Source organism: Halteromyces radiatus (assembly GCF_025201355.1).
Source record: "Halteromyces radiatus strain CBS 162.75 chromosome Unknown BX664scaffold_12, whole genome shotgun sequence".
NCBI lineage: Eukaryota > Fungi > Mucoromycota > Mucoromycetes > Mucorales > Cunninghamellaceae > Halteromyces > Halteromyces radiatus.
In genome coordinates this window covers 197,430-213,390 of record NW_026251698.1, presented here as the reverse complement: position 1 = coordinate 213,390, position 15,961 = coordinate 197,430, and the positions used below count along the sequence as shown (strand labels likewise).

Sequence of the window (15,961 nt, the reverse complement as noted above, 5' to 3'; positions counted from 1 at the left end):
GTTACTCTTATTGAACCAACTCCTCTTGTTAATCTTAATGAAGATACTCCTCTTGTTACTCTTAATGAACACACTCCTCCTGTTACTCTTAATGAAGATACTCCTCCTGTTAATCTTAATGAACATACTCCTGCTGATGCTGGATCGACTGAAGATACTTCTCCTGCTACTAGCGAACCTAGTGTTGTTAATAAAGGTAAAATAAGAATTCGAACAGTAGTATTATCCACAACGAAAGAATAACTATTGAATGACAATTTTTTTTTTAAAAAAAAAAACAGGAAAACGAAGAATGTCTGAAACGGAAAAGAAAAGAAAAAAAGGGACAACTATGGTAAATAGGGAGGAAAAAAAAAAGAGAAAGCACTGGAACAGTAATTCTAATTGTTAACAAATATATTATTTTTCCGTTAAAAACAGCTAAGCATATTGCAAAAAAGTAAGAAAAAAAAAAAAAAGAAAAATAAAGCAAGGTAACTAATTCTATCTTTATTTGGGAAAATATAAATGAAATAGAATACGACGATGTATTTAAGAGTGAGGAAACAATCAAGCAAAAAGTTAGTAGTATTCGAAAATTATACGGTTGGGATTCAGGTTCAACAACGCTAACAACTTGTGGAGAAGCCTCATCATCATCAGCAGCAATCGTGCCAATGACATCAAAAGAAATAATTACAGATACAACCGTACGAACTTTTGATGATTGTCCGGACGCAATGGAAATAGAAGAAATAAGAAAAGGTTATGAAGACAATAGGCGAACAAATAAATAAAACGGACACCCAACAACTGGTAGTGCGACACAACTCATTGTACTACCGGCTCATACTATCAAAATATGTTTCTGCGTTGGAAAAAAAGAATGTGGGAAGAGATCAAATCATTCAATACATTACCGAAGGTAAAAAAAAAAAAAAAAAAAAAAAAAAAAAAAAGAGAAAAGGAACTCATAAAGAAATTTGGAAAATAGCAATTAGTGCCAAGACCAAAGATAACGAACATGCTGCGAGAAAGTGTCTGCGGCATGGCAGACGAGTGGACGCCGTGGTCTCCCTCTTCCAAAATGTTGGAATTATCTTTTTTGATCTGTTCACGGTAACTGACCTGGATACTGTAAGTGCTATTCCGTACTCCAAAAAAAAAAAAAAAAAAAAAAAGGAAATGATACAAAGTATTTTTTCATTGTTATAGGCGAATAAGGAAGATTGGGGAAAATATATGGAGTACTTGGATCAGCAGCAAAGCAAGTTATCAAAAAGAATGAAGGAAATAGCGAACGAAGATACAAATATGTACACAAAGACTCTCTTGCCACCACGAGATAACGATACTGGAGACAACAATGATGATGTATGATTACCTTTTATTTTTTTCTATATATACATACGCATTTCAAGGGCGGGCGGGTGGGAATGACAATAAAAAAATTGAATGTCTCCGTTAGTCTTTTTGATACGTTTTTATTATTTAGGGATCTCTGCTTCATATGATCCCGTATTTTGTATTGAAATTTCTAGATTGGAAGGGTTGGAAGATTTTGTCTTTTTGGGATTACTGTTGGTAGTATTAGTCTTAGTCAATTATCGATATCATGATCAAAAAAAGAGACTGTTTGTTGATTTTCTTGTCCTTTTTATCACCTCTCTCCTTTTTTTTTTTTTTTTTTTTTTTTGTTTATCCCTTTATCTTCTAATTTTTCCTTCGTTTTATGTAGGGATCATTCCAGCCTCTTTGCTGTATCCTTCTCATTTTGTGTATGTGACTTTACAATGTTTACTCTTGAAGGCAAGTTTCCAGAAACAAGTGCTTTTCTTCTTCTTCCTAACTTTCTTGGTTTTTCTTTTTTTTTTTTTTAAAAAAAAAAACATATTCGTCTGACCTTGATCTTTTTACTACTATATCCATCCATTATCATCCCTCCTACTTGGTATCCTTGGCGATCACTATTATTAAATGTACGTATGAAGAAAAAAAGAAAAAAATTTAGATACACAAAGAATTACCGTTGTAATTTCATATCAATAGGATATTACGTGAAGTGGCTATACATCTGAATCAACGGAATGGACGGATACACAATAGGATCAATAGAATCAATGGATCGTAGAATTAAACGGAATGAATGCATACTAATGTGATAAGGTGGAAAATGTCGATAAACAGAATATATTATAGGAGTCGAGTGTACATTTTTAAAATCAGTTATGCAAAAATGGTAACTTGATCTTTTCTCTTATTCTGGCTTGAATCATCAGTGATTCGTTTTACTGGTAGTTTAGAATGGTACTTGATACAATTATATATAATGTTCGTCTTTAATTAATAAAATCAATATTCATTATCACACTATTTACTCAAATGTTGTTAATCATTACCTAAACAGTCATCAATGCAACTCAACTTTGTACCTGGTTCCTTAAATAAATTAAAAAAAAGAAATAGAATGATACTATGAGGGTATTTGGCTGGACCCAAGCCCATTCTCAGATTCAGTCTCACTAACAGTTTAGCGCAGGTTGAGACTCAAGAAGCCAAATACCACTTTTTTCCCTTTTTTTTTTTTTTTTTTTTTTTTTTTTTTTTGGCAATTCTTCTTTTCACTCTCCCTCAGTTTGTTATCCTCGTCCCCCCACGGTAAAAAGTAGCCAATAAAATTGATTTTTTCCTGCTGTCTGGATAACTCGCCCAAAATAATTCTACAAGCCAAAGTCGACTACAAGCATCTCAAACAACGTCCACAGATTAGTTCCTCTGACACGAAATACCTTTTTTTTTTTTAAAAAAAAAAACGCACATAATATATATTTTATACTATTATTATTTTATTTCTTTAATAATTTGTCTGAAATAAAACGTTGTTATATTTGATCCAGTCTTTTATTGATTCTAGTTGGTGATGGATGATGGATGATGCATGATGGATGATGGATGACGGATGATTGCTTTGTCATTTACTATTCTTATTTCTCTTGAACTATTATTATAAAAAAAAATATTACACTTCTTACCTTTCATTTAAAATAAAAACTTGTTTGATATCTGAAATAATCATAAAATTGTGGCTGTTTCAAGTCATGCACGTCAATTTGGACTGTCTTACCAGGATGCATAAAGAAGTCTTTTTTTTTTTTACGAAATATGTAATATATTGGTGATGGGTAATGGATGGTGGGCGATGGATGATGACTGAATATAAAAGTTTTGCTGAAATTTATCGACTACAGGAAAAAAAAATCAATTTGCAAGGTTGGGGTTGTGACGAAAAAAAGAAAAATCAAAAAAATCATGTCAAATAGTCGTCAGTGGACGGGCTTCAAAAACCCACCCCTTTGTGCGCGTTTTGCTTTTTTTTAATTTTTTTCCTTTCTTTTTCTTTTCTCCATCCACTTTTTTTTCCACATTAGGTGTCCTCTTTGTTTATGCGATCTTGTCAAGGTAGATTTTATTGGATTTGGAGGGTTTTGAAAAAGGGATTTACAAAATACATGGGGGAACCCTTTCATTTTGGATGTAGGATTTAGTATAGGTAATGACAGAAAATATTTTGTAATGGTCTTTCTCTCTTTTTTTTATATATAAATTCCTTGACCTGGATTTATTTTATTGGTAACGTGAACGAATAACTAACTGGATGTCAAACTTCTTTTTCGTTAGGAATGGCGACTTGTTGTTAGGACGAAGGGTTCTGATATAATAGATACAGTAGAATGGATAGTTTTACTAGTTAGTATATGGATTACTTTTTGTTCGAAATAAAAATTTTATTGCTTTTTATGATACACAACAATACACTTACGTGGCTTTTTTTTATTATAATCATTGTTATTAGATGAGGGATAACGGAATTGACATTTCATTTTTAATTTACTTTATGAATTGGGAGATAGGGTATAAATTGTTATTAAAACAATTGAAAGAGAATATCTTCATGTATGTTCAATTCAGATTTGGTACAATGATCCAATCATATTAAATCATTATCCTTAAAATACAAAAAAAAAAAAAAAAAAAAAAAAGGATCTTAACACTACTATTATTGATCATCATATGTATATATATATATATATATATATATTGGGTGATCATCAACAGAAAAAAACACCACTCTCAGCCACTACCATACAACTATTGCGAAGGACTTAATTGTCCTGGCTTAAACAAACAAACAAAAAACAAACTATTTTTACAGCCATCTCACGCTTTTTCAAAATCCCACAACTGTACCATATGATTATCTTTATATAGAAACCTTCATCCTTTTTTTTTTTTTATTTTTTATCTTGTCTAGTTGTCATCAACGTGATAACATTCCATTTCCTTCTCTGGATTACGTTTCTTTTTTTATCATTATATTACTTTTTTGTTCTACAGTATTTACTTGGAAATAGTGCTCACTACATATCAATCATCACTACTATTATACGGATGATGGCGGATGATGGCGATAGTGATATATCTTTTTTCTTTTTTTTAGTTTTACTCTATAAATACGATGATCATCTATAAATTCAATAAGGTAAAGTGACAGTAAATTGGTTTGCTTATGTTAAAGTCAAATTTGATGTGATGATGATGAATTCTGAGCGAGAAAGGAAAATTCAAAGTTTCTTCAAGCTTCTTGTCCAGCATGAAAAAATGAGATGGATTTTTTGATTTCACAGCCAAAATTTTCAAACTCCTCAGCCAAACTTTGGCTGTAAAAATAAATCGTCGAGGGGTCATCAGGCAATATTTCGAAAAATTGATGAAATCTTTCATTCTCATTGCACACATTAGGTGGTAAGATAACCGATAAAATGGGATTACATGATATTTGACTACTTTTTCGAGAGGAATCCAATGTTGGTCATTTTATTGGATGATGATCATTATTGGATGAGAGATGACTGAATTGACTTTTATTTTTTAATTTACTCTATAAATTGGGAGGTAAGGTATAAATTGTTGTTGAGACAAGTGAAAGAGAATATCTTCATGTATCTTCAATCCAAATTTGAAGGGATGATGATGATTTTTTTTGGATGAATTACAAAAGTATAGCTAGGTACGCGCTCACTCAAAGTGATGTTACAGCATAAAAGACATCATGTATCTAATTTCTCGGTATGAACAAGTAAAACAACGAAAAAGCCAAAATATATGTTTAAATAGCTTTTAGCAGTGCAGCTAATGACGAAGAGAGCTTAAGGTTTGAAGTACTGAAAAGAAAAAAAATCAGGTGGAAACTCGTACGTATTTTGTATCCTACTATGGATGTAGATAGATATTTAAAATAAATCAGACAGTGAAATTCCTTTATAATTCTATTTGAGCAGAAAAAATTAAAAAAGATATGCACTTGAATGGGCATGGATTTTGGCAAAGTTGGGGATTGGGATGAAAAAAAAAAAAAAAATCATGCCAAATTGTCGTCGGTGGACGGGCTTCAAAAAAATCCTCTTGTGCGTGTTTTGCTTTTTTTTTTAATTTTTTTCTTTCTTTTTCTTTTCTTCATCCACTTTTTTTTTCCACATTAGGTGTCCTCTTTGTCTGTGCGATCTTTTCATGGTAGGTTTTATTGGATTTGGAGGATTTTGAAAAAGGGATTTACAAAATAGATGGGGAAACCCTTTCATTTTGGATGTAGGATTTAGTACAGGTAATGGCAAAAATATTTTATAACAGGATGTGAATTACTTGGCCTGGTTTTATTTTACTAATAATGCGAACAAAAAACTGACTGGATGACAAGCTTCTTTTGGTTAGGAAGAGCAGCTTGTTGTTAGGATCTCGGTAATGGACGAATGCTTCCGGTTGGTACTATAATAGATACAGTAGTGATAGTATTAGTTAGTCAGTATGTGGATTTTTTTTTTGAAATAAAAATTATATTGCTTTTTGTGATACACAGCAATACACTTCCATGAACCTTTTTTTTTTTTTTTTTTTTTTTGATGATGATGATAATCATTATTAATTGATTGAGGGATGACTGAATTGACTTTTCATTCTTGGTTTACCTTATAAATTGTGAGGCAAGGTGTATATTGCTATTAATACAGCTGAAAGAGAATGTCATCAGGCATCTTCAGTCCAAATTTGATACAATGATGATAGGTTGCGAGGGAACTACAGAAGTATAAAGAGGCAGGAAATTTGACTGATGATCATGATTCATAGCTTTCATTGTTGCAGTAATTGATTTAAACCCACTGGTCAAGCGTGAAGATAACTCAGGTAAAGCTAACTGGATTTTTTGACTTGAAATGAAAGCTCATTCATCATTCTCTTGTGCTTTTAGCACTTGATCTTCGAATTGATTATATAAAGTTGTGGAAAAAAAACATATCCTGACCAAAGATAATAGTCAGGATATATTTGCTTCAATAGTACAGAATCATAAAAGTACAAAAAAAAAGTGAAGATAAGATTACAAAAAAAAAAATCATCATCCATCATCCAACATCCAACATCCAACATCCATCATCCAACATCCAATATCCAACATCCATCATCCAACATCCATCATCCAACATCCATCATCCAACATCCATCATCCAACATCCAACATCCATCATCCAACATCCAACATCCAACATCCATCATCCAACATCCATCATCCAACATCCATCATCCAACATCCAACATCCATCATCCATCATCCATCATCCATCATCCGTCATCCATCATCCAACATCCAACATCCAACATCCATCATCATCTTCTTCTTTATTGTCCTTTGACTTAATCTATTTTATTGTGTATCTTTATGAGGATAGAGCAGGATATGCAACAATTGGATATGTTGAATTGTGTGTAGATAAAATAAAACAAAATAAAATAATGTGGGACTAATAATAAGTCAGTGAGATTCTTATTCTTTTCATTTAAAATAAAAAGATAAAGTTGATTCTTGTATCTGCACTCGAAAAATTTATATCTCTTTTATATCTGTTTTGAAGATAAAATTATAATCATCATGTAATCATCATATGTATTAAATACCATGTAAACTCTTTGTTGGTATATCTGGTTAATTTGAATGATATTCATAATTAATTCCTTTGATGATTATTATATGGTAAACATATCGACATTCTTCATTCATTAAATTAGAGTTCTTTACTCATGGGTGAATTTAGGTTAAGAGCAGAGGAAATTTCAAAGTCCCCTTTTTATTATTTTTTTATTTTTTATTTTTTATTTTTCATTTTTTCATTTTTCTTTTCTTTTTCTTTTTCATTGACTTTTTTATGATTTTATTATATACCTTAGTGTAGTCGTTAGCTTACGTACTTTTTTATTCAATAAAGTTTTTATTTTATTACAACTATTTTTATTACATGTCAACGGGGTCATTTCCATCTACAGGATGTATTACGTATGTATGAATGCATTCTTTTTATTTTTTATTATACGCTTATATTACAGGTACGAAATACGCTGATACCATAGGATAGATATGATAAGGATCAACTGGGTACTACAGGGTCAATGAGACGGGAATACGACAAGGTTATCGACTGTACAAGTAAGGAAAAGCAATTGAATAATAGGTTCTATCGATAGTCCCGTATATTAGCTTCTTTATCAGGCTTCTCTCTCCCGCATTTATCTCGGTGGAATTTATTTATAGATAGTAATAGCATTATTATTCATAGGATGGATATGTAATGGATCCTTTTGAATGACAACGAAAACCAGATAAAAGAAAATTAGTTCTTCAATAGACGACAATCAATCATCAAGACCATCAATGATTATGCCCAACAAAACAATATCACCATCACCGTTAATCGTACTAAAGAAAGCCGTATTCGACTTAACGTCTAGCTCCATTATCTTTCGGGAAACAACGGTATGATCTTTGAATAGTTACATGCAAACTTAAGTTTATTCTTCTTTTTTTTTCACCATTAAATGATAAAAACATTGTCTTTGTTTTATCGGTTATTCTTTTTATCATTTGAATAAATGTATTCTCTTTTCTTAACCTTTGAGATACGCATACGGATTTGCCATTATTCCATATGAACATTATATCATATATCGAGTATATGCATTGGTTGTTCATATAGACATTCAAACCTCAATGTGATCATATATTGGAGTTGCCGTATCTTTCAATTTACATATTTCTGATAACATTTGAAACATTTGATTTAATAGAATGGTCATGAGATCGAAATCTTCTATGTGATTGTGATTGCGGAAACTATTTAAAGACCCTTGCTGTTAATCAGTGTTCTTTGCTTTTTCTTTTCCTTTTTTTTGACTATGAACATGCAGTCTAATGAGCATATTTTAGACGTTCGAAATGAAAACGTGGACTTTGCCAAAATATTGGCGGCTGTACGTGCTGAAAGCTCACTGCCGAAAGCTTCAGATGAAGTCGAAACACCCTGCCGTGCTTGCCAAGCAAAACAAAGACGAGTATCCAAAAATACCAAAAAACGCAAAAAACGTTATCCAATTACAAAGGCTCCTAAAAAGAATCATTTATGATGACCTCCATTTGTGCTAACCCAGTCTAATTTGTCGTTAGTATAGGGGACGAGTAAGGGAGAATCAAAGGAAAACAAGATTTTGTATAAAAGAATATTTTGAATAAAGACAGCTTTTTATTTCTATTGATGATGCTTATTTCTATACTAAAAATCTATCTATTGAATGTATGATAATCGTGTTGTATGAGAGAAACATAACGCCATTAAAGTGTTGTGATATGGTGAGGTGATAATGTAAAATAAAAAAAAAAAAAAAAAGTTAATGACATGACATAGCGGACTTCGAAACCACTGTTCAAGTCTGGTTGCTGCTAAGGAAGATGTACATCAAATGTCAAAACACTCTTTTATCAGCCAACATGATAAATCAATATAGTAATAATAATGATTACCTATGGAAATTAAAAAATATCAATACTAAGTATCCTGTGCACAATCATACTATCATTTAAAATAGAACGATAAAAAAAAAGAAATCTAGTCATCAAACAAAAACGCGGCAAAAACAAGTATCATGTATCACTTAGTACATAAATATTGTAATAATAGAATTTAATGTAGAACGTCTATGTAATTAACTTTATTATTAAGAGAGAAATGTTGCTAATACTAAAAAAAAAAAAAAGATGAAGCAGATACTAAAAATAATAAAGTAGATGATGAATTAAATACAATAGAAAGAGAGAAATGTTGCTAATACTAAAAAAAAGTGATGAAGTAGATACTAAAAATAATAAAGTAGATACTAAAAAAGACAAATGATAAATTAAATACAATAGAAAGAGAGAAATGTTGTTAATACTAAAAAAAAAAATGATGATGAATTAGATACAATATAAAGATAGAAATGTTGCTAATATTTAAAAAAAGATGATAAAACTTGCTTACATCTTGTCTCATCATTTTATCCACTAAAATTAGCTCATAATTGCAGGGATGATTCATTTTCTTATAAAAGGATCTCTTTGATTTAACTTTTTTTTTTTTTATTTCTGTCTATCTCTTTCTTTACAAGTATTCTTTAATGGTTTAATCACCGTTGGTTCAATCACTCTTTTTTTTTTCTGTCTATCTTTAATGGTTTAATCACCGTTGGTTCAATCACTCTTTTTTTTTTTCTGTCTATCTTTAATGGTTCAATCACCGTTGTTTCAATTAATTTAACAATTTAACAATTTAGCAATTTCCGGGATGGTTATCGCCATCCTACTTTCACTACGGTGATCTCGTTACACTTAAATGGTAAGCTAGTGAAATATTTTTATCTGGATAAGTATTACTCATTTTTTATTTTTTTATATATGTTAACTTGGTGAACTCAATTGGTGGATTTCCTTTTTTTTTTTTTGATTGCTCTTTTTTTTAATGATATCTATTTTCTTATATTTTCTATTTGATTATGCGACAATTATATTTTTTTTTCTTCTGTCATTTATTTTCTATCCTTACGATATTTTATTTCCTATTTTTGCGCCATCTTATTCTTTGAATTCCGTCATTTTTTATTGAATAAAGTGTATTCAACAAAATCGTGATCTCTATCACTCATCTTCAAAAAAAAAAGATGTGACAAACGAATTATTGTTACCCCTGAAAAAAGGCAAAGATCTTTTCTTTTTCTCGTCGCAGTAAGTCTTTTCTAATGATGTCATTTTTTTAAATGGTGGGTTCTATGATGATGGATTCTTTATTGGATGATTATGAATGGATACGTCGATTCTTTTTTACATCCTACAGAAACGGATATGAAAGATGGGCTAGTCAAACATGGTTTATAGAGTTGATACATTATATAAAGTTTATTGAAACCGACAAATATGTTTGTAAAAAAAAAAAAAATATAGATATTTATTTCATTTTGCTTGTATATACAGTTCATTTAAAATAAAAAAAGAAGTAATAAAATTATTCTATAGTGTACAATAAATCGAGATAATAGGGAATATATATATAAGAGGGAGCGATAATTAAGTTTCTAATAAACACCTTCAGGATCATGTAGTTGTAACAGATTGGATTGTTGTAAAGCCTGGTGTAAATGATCATCCAATAATAAATCTTTGGTCACACCTTCGACTGGAAGATGTTGTTGCTTGAGTACATTGATGGCATGACCGGTCATCAATAATCCTGGAGGTCGACTACCACCCACACTTTCCAATACCTTTGAAATGGTGCCTAGAGTTCCATATACCACACGTTGATCATCACAACTTGCCCGTTCCACAATGGCACAAGGAATATCCGCAGGATACTGTTGTTTGTTAATCAAATCGTGTACCAATGCATCCAGTCGATGAATCGCCATAAGGAAAACATCTGTGCGAGTAGGTTCAAAAACGGGAAGGGCCACACTAGAATTCTTTTGTCCTGTACCTGTTGTCACTAAGAATTGAGATGCTACCGACCGATGGGTCAAAGGAATACCTGCCAATAAAGGAGCTGCAATGGCTGATGAGATACCTGGAATCACTTTGGCTGAATAACCATGTTTTCTAAAGAATATCACTTCCTCTCCACCACGTCCAAATAAGTATGGATCTATAAGATACAAAAAAAAAAAAAAAAAAAAAAAAAATGAATTCTCTATCCAAGATTTTTTTTTTTTTTTTTTTTACTTCCTTACCTCCTTGTTTTAAACGTACTACATTTTTGCCTTGTTGTAAAGCAATCAAAGCCAATTCATTGAATTCTTGTTGAGCAGCATCAGCATTTCCAGGGAACTTGCGAGCAATTTTGAGTTCACACTCGACTAAAGCCACCACACCAGCAGGGACGATTTTATCGGAAAGAACAAGATCAGCATGTTTGATAGCTTGATGAGCAGCCAAGGTCAATAAAGAAGGATCCCCAGGTCCAGAACCCACCAAAGTGATTGTACCCTTTTGATCATGTTTTGTATAATGACTATCCAATCCAGTAGTTGACTCTGGACTATGATAACCTTCATCCTGTTGTTGTTGATACGTTTCCAGCAAGTTGCTCATATCCGTTTCTGACAGTTGTGCCAATCGATCCATACTCCAGTATTCACAAATCTGAGCAAGCCATGCCATGCGTCGCATCTTTGCCGCTTCACTTGGATCTGATTGTCGAATTTTCTTGCGTAGAACACCCACTCGTTGTACAGCTTGACCCAACTTGGCAGGAAGTCCACTTATGATATGTCTTCTGATCCGGTTGGCCAGTTTGGATGCTTGACCATTGGTAGACACTGCGATTTGTAAAGATTGATCACGATAGGTGGATGTCATGAAGAAATCGCAAAGGTCATTTCGATCTGTGACATTGATGGGTATACGATAATGTCGACATTGTTGTGCCATCTTGTTGGTTTTTTCTTCATTCGCTTGACAGATAAACACCATATGCGTTTCAGACAATAAAGCTTCGTCCCATTGACTACCAGCATAATGAATTTGACCTTGTTGAATACGATATACTAATTCAGGCACCATGGTTTCTTGATCGCCTATAAGGACAACAGCAGCATCCGCCTCAAGTAATGTCAACACTCGACTGGCTGCTATAGCATTGGATCCAACTACAAGCATTTTTTTACGTTGACATTGAAACGCTATCATGAGGGAAGCTCCTCCTACAGGTGTAGGCACATTTGGAGTAATAGGCACAGACGAAAGCATAAGTATAAGAATAATGTAACGAAGAGAAAAGGGAAAGAAAGAGTAAGTTTGTTCTTGAAAATAAAAAAAAAAAAAAAAGATGTACTTTTTTGAGAATTGCGCCATCATTGCGATAGATAACTGATTCCTGATTGGATCATTCTTATCGCCGCCAGCATTATCAATCATCTCTTGTTAAGAATATAAGATAAATGAATTGTAAGATAATAATAATAATGATAAGAATGGTATAAACTTTTTTTTTTTGGTTTTATTGATACAACTAGAAAAAAAAATAAATAAACTAAAAGAGAGTGTGATTCCAAAAATACCAGATTCCATAGATCAAAATTAAATAAGGTAAAACACAAAGACCAGGTTGAGCTAATTTCCATACTGGATTGGCAAGTTGAATAGGTACAGTGATCGAATGAGGATGAACCAAAGATCGATCTACGGGTGAAGCTACATTAAGATCTTGAATACCATCTTGTTGATGTTGTTGATCATCATTTGTTGGAAATCTTCCTTCTTTGTAAAAATAGGCCATCATATTGTCCTTTTCCACCCATCGTTGATAAATCCATTTACTGAAAGCTGTATCATCGTTCACAGGGATATCGTTTACATGGAACCGACGTACATGTATATGAATATGTTTAGGTTGTTTGTTGAAGAAGAATATACTTTGAATCGTGTAGATGTCTTCGGGATTTTCGCCTGGTTGAACGCCGGGATAACCAATGGTGAAATCGTAAACCCAATCAACACTGTTATCTAAGGTTTGTAAACAAAGCTGGAGACCTGATGATCTTGGTAAAAGCGTGTTCCGAAGATCTTTCTAAAATATGAGACATCAAATTTTATTAGCATGTCATCACTTTTTTTTTTTTTGTATTACCAGATCATTCTTTTCAGCATAATCTTTGGATCGTTTCCTTGTACAACTAGAAAGAACTTGACATAAAAAAAAAAAAAAATTAAAAAAAATTTTGATCCAGTATTCATCATTCCTTTATTTTACCTGTGCCTTCTGGAAAAAGGACTAACCAAAGAGGAATGGCATCTTGTTTTGATCTTACCAAATTGTTTACTATAGTTTCACGATCATGTACCATTTTTCTCTTCAAAAAGATAAAGTCAAAGAATTGCATACCTCTATATTAAAAAAAAAAAAAAAAATTAATAAAAAGAGAAAGAGAGAGATTATGCAATCCAAAAAAAATAAAAAATAATTGTACTCACAATCCATATACAGGCAAATGTTTTAAACTATCTTTAAGAATGATTTTCATTGCACCATGAGCCTTGGCCAAATAAGATACACACCAGATATATGCCCAATCTGCATTAATCTATAATAATGAATAAGAATTTAATCTGTATATCGTTCCTTCTTTCTTTTTATTATTCCTTACTTGATGATTTGAGGTAACAATGATTCTATCAGGTAATACCAAGTTTGTAATATCACCATTCTTGTTGCGTTTGACTATATTGTCCAAAGTATAGGATGAGGTTTTATCATGTAAACAAGAGTCGTCAAAAGTAAGAACCAAAGAAGCAGGAGCAAAGTATTGTACCACTGCTATAAGACTTTGTGACCAAATTCTCATAGTATAAGCAATGAATTCAACATAATGAGAACGTTTGTTTAAATAATAAAGAGCAAGTGCATATAGTTGTATTAAACAAGTACAAGTCGATTGAAAAAATAAACCAAAGTTAACAACAAAAATGCTAACTAGAGTTTGAAAAGACCATATTGATGACATTGATGAGAAAATAAAAAAAAAAAAAAGGAGTGAAAGAAAACACAAATAAAAAAAAATGAAAGAAGGGGGGGAAGAGAGAAAAACTTAACAATCATCAAGAAAGCAAAAGAAGTTTCAAATACCGAAACGTTGATGCGCATCATATGACAAAATGAAGAATGTAGAAAAAGACAAGTAGATAAAAAAGGAAATCATTTTTTTCACAATGGGTAAAGCAAAAAAAAAAGTGTTTTTTTTTTTATTCATCTTTCTATCGACATGTGAAGTGAAACCCATATCATTATGATACTTTTCAAGTAACAAACCGATCACTACCGATCAAAAAAAAAAAAAAAAAACGCCTCATCTCATTTAGGTATGATGGCTAACATTTATTTTTTTTTTTTTTTTTTTTTTTTGGTTTTTGGTTTTTATTTGAACCGATCAATCACATACAAATAAAATGTTCATCATTTTTTTAAAAATAATAATAATAATAATAAAAAAAAAAAAGGATTGTTTCAATATATATAAGATGGAGAGAGAGAGTGGGGTTCGAGACTCTTGAAATGCCCAGTCATCATCGGCACCTAAAATGAAATAGAAAAATGCGGGTACCTTCAAGTACCTTGAAAGATGCCTTCATCTTCTGCGCCCGCCCCACTTTCTTTCTTTCTCTTTTTCTTTTTTAAATTGTCCTACTACCCAAAATAAGAAAGAAAGAAAAAAAAAAGTTTGTTGCAGGGATCCCCTATGTGTAACTATCAAAGGTACTGGGTAATTCTTCTTTATGAATAATCATCACAAATCTATTATAAATATCATCATCATCATCATAATAGAAACAACTAACAACATATTGAATAATAATATTAAATAGTTGTCAATAAAAATAACAATTACAAATTAAAAAGAATTAAAATATATTTATTTCTATTTTATTATTATTATTATTGTTGTTGTTTTATTTATCCCTCGTGTCAAAAATGGCCTAAGCGCCAGAAAAAAAAAAACTTTAATGGATCGACGACTGCCAAACTTCAATCACCGATTTTAACTTTTTTTTGATTATAAATATGAACAAACCTTTTTTTTTTTTCTTTCTTTCTTTCTTTCTTTCTTTCTTTCTTTTTTTTTATTATTATTTTTTTCTTGTTGTTACTATTCTATAGAATGTCATCTATTGGTACAAAACATCAATTTCCATTAACTGAGGAAAATCTTTCCAAAATCAATGCTTATTCTCCAAAATACGATATCCTATCCAATTTTTGTATGGCTGGTAATGAGGCACCTTCTCATGATCATCATCTTCGAATAGAAACACAAAATCATCATCATCGATCATCTTATCAACGACGTGTTAGAAGAACATCAAGGGATGTTGTTATGGAATCACCTCGACTTTTACCATTTCCATATCACAATGATAGTCATTTCTTACCTACAGCCGAACGGAAACAAATGGAACATCAAAAGAAAATAGCAGGTTCTATCTCTGATCTCAGTTTAAACTCCCAAAGAACACATCGAACAACATCTCATACAATCATGTCTTTTTCACCTCGTCGTGCTGCTAGTGTTCCTCCAACTCTCATCACTACTAGAAAACCAAGCGATACTTCTTCTTATTCCATACCATTATCATCATCGCCATCATCATCGCCTTTATCATCGCCTTTATCATCTTCACGTAGAATCGATTCTCTTTTGACACGACTCATTAGCTTTTTCAAAAAAAGAAAAAGACAATCATCAGCATCATCAACAACGACATCTTCATTATCACCATCAATATCATCATCCAAATGTACTCGATTACCAAAAAAGTCTCCTGTATGGTTTAGTGAATTCTCTGTCAATCCTCCTCCTCCTAATGGTATGACCATGGCTGCTGCTTGAATGATTTTTTATTTATTGTATCCACCTTTTTTTTTTTTTTTTTTTTGATGTACCATTTACCCCATTTTTTTTTTTTTTTTTTTGTTTTATTGTCCTATATCTCTCTTCTTATTTTCCTATATGCACATATATATATATATTATATCTACTTTTATGTTTGTTTTATTCCACTTGTACCTATATTTATCCAGTA

The 15,961-nt window shown here is 31.6% G+C and overlaps 3 protein-coding genes across 3 annotated transcripts; 1 reads left to right on the top strand and 2 right to left on the bottom strand.

The window, feature by feature from the left end:
- Positions 1-10,331: 10,331 nt before the first annotated feature.
- Positions 10,332-12,176, bottom strand: BX664DRAFT_287640 (tetrapyrrole methylase). The gene is made up of 2 exons (XM_051541756.1): positions 11,116-12,176; positions 10,332-11,030 (listed from the first exon to the last, which is right to left on the bottom strand). The coding sequence occupies exons 1-2, from the start codon at positions 12,131-12,133 to the stop codon at positions 10,465-10,467; spliced, it is 1,584 nt and encodes a 527-aa protein (XP_051395808.1). The 5' UTR covers positions 12,134-12,176; the 3' UTR covers positions 10,332-10,464.
- Positions 12,177-12,416: 240 nt separating this feature from the next.
- BX664DRAFT_318534 (acyltransferase-domain-containing protein) lies at positions 12,417-13,728 on the bottom strand (the record flags this gene model as incomplete). Its single annotated transcript, XM_051542802.1, has 5 exons — positions 12,417-12,953; positions 13,014-13,069; positions 13,137-13,270; positions 13,358-13,467; positions 13,531-13,728. 5 exons carry the CDS (start codon positions 13,726-13,728, stop codon positions 12,417-12,419), a joined length of 1,035 nt encoding a protein of 344 aa, XP_051395807.1.
- Positions 13,729-14,995: 1,267 nt separating this feature from the next.
- On the top strand, positions 14,996-15,814 carry BX664DRAFT_343974 (uncharacterized protein). The gene has a single exon (XM_051547395.1). It carries the CDS (start codon positions 15,040-15,042, stop codon positions 15,766-15,768), a length of 729 nt encoding a protein of 242 aa, XP_051395806.1. The 5' UTR covers positions 14,996-15,039; the 3' UTR covers positions 15,769-15,814.
- Positions 15,815-15,961: the final 147 nt, after the last annotated feature.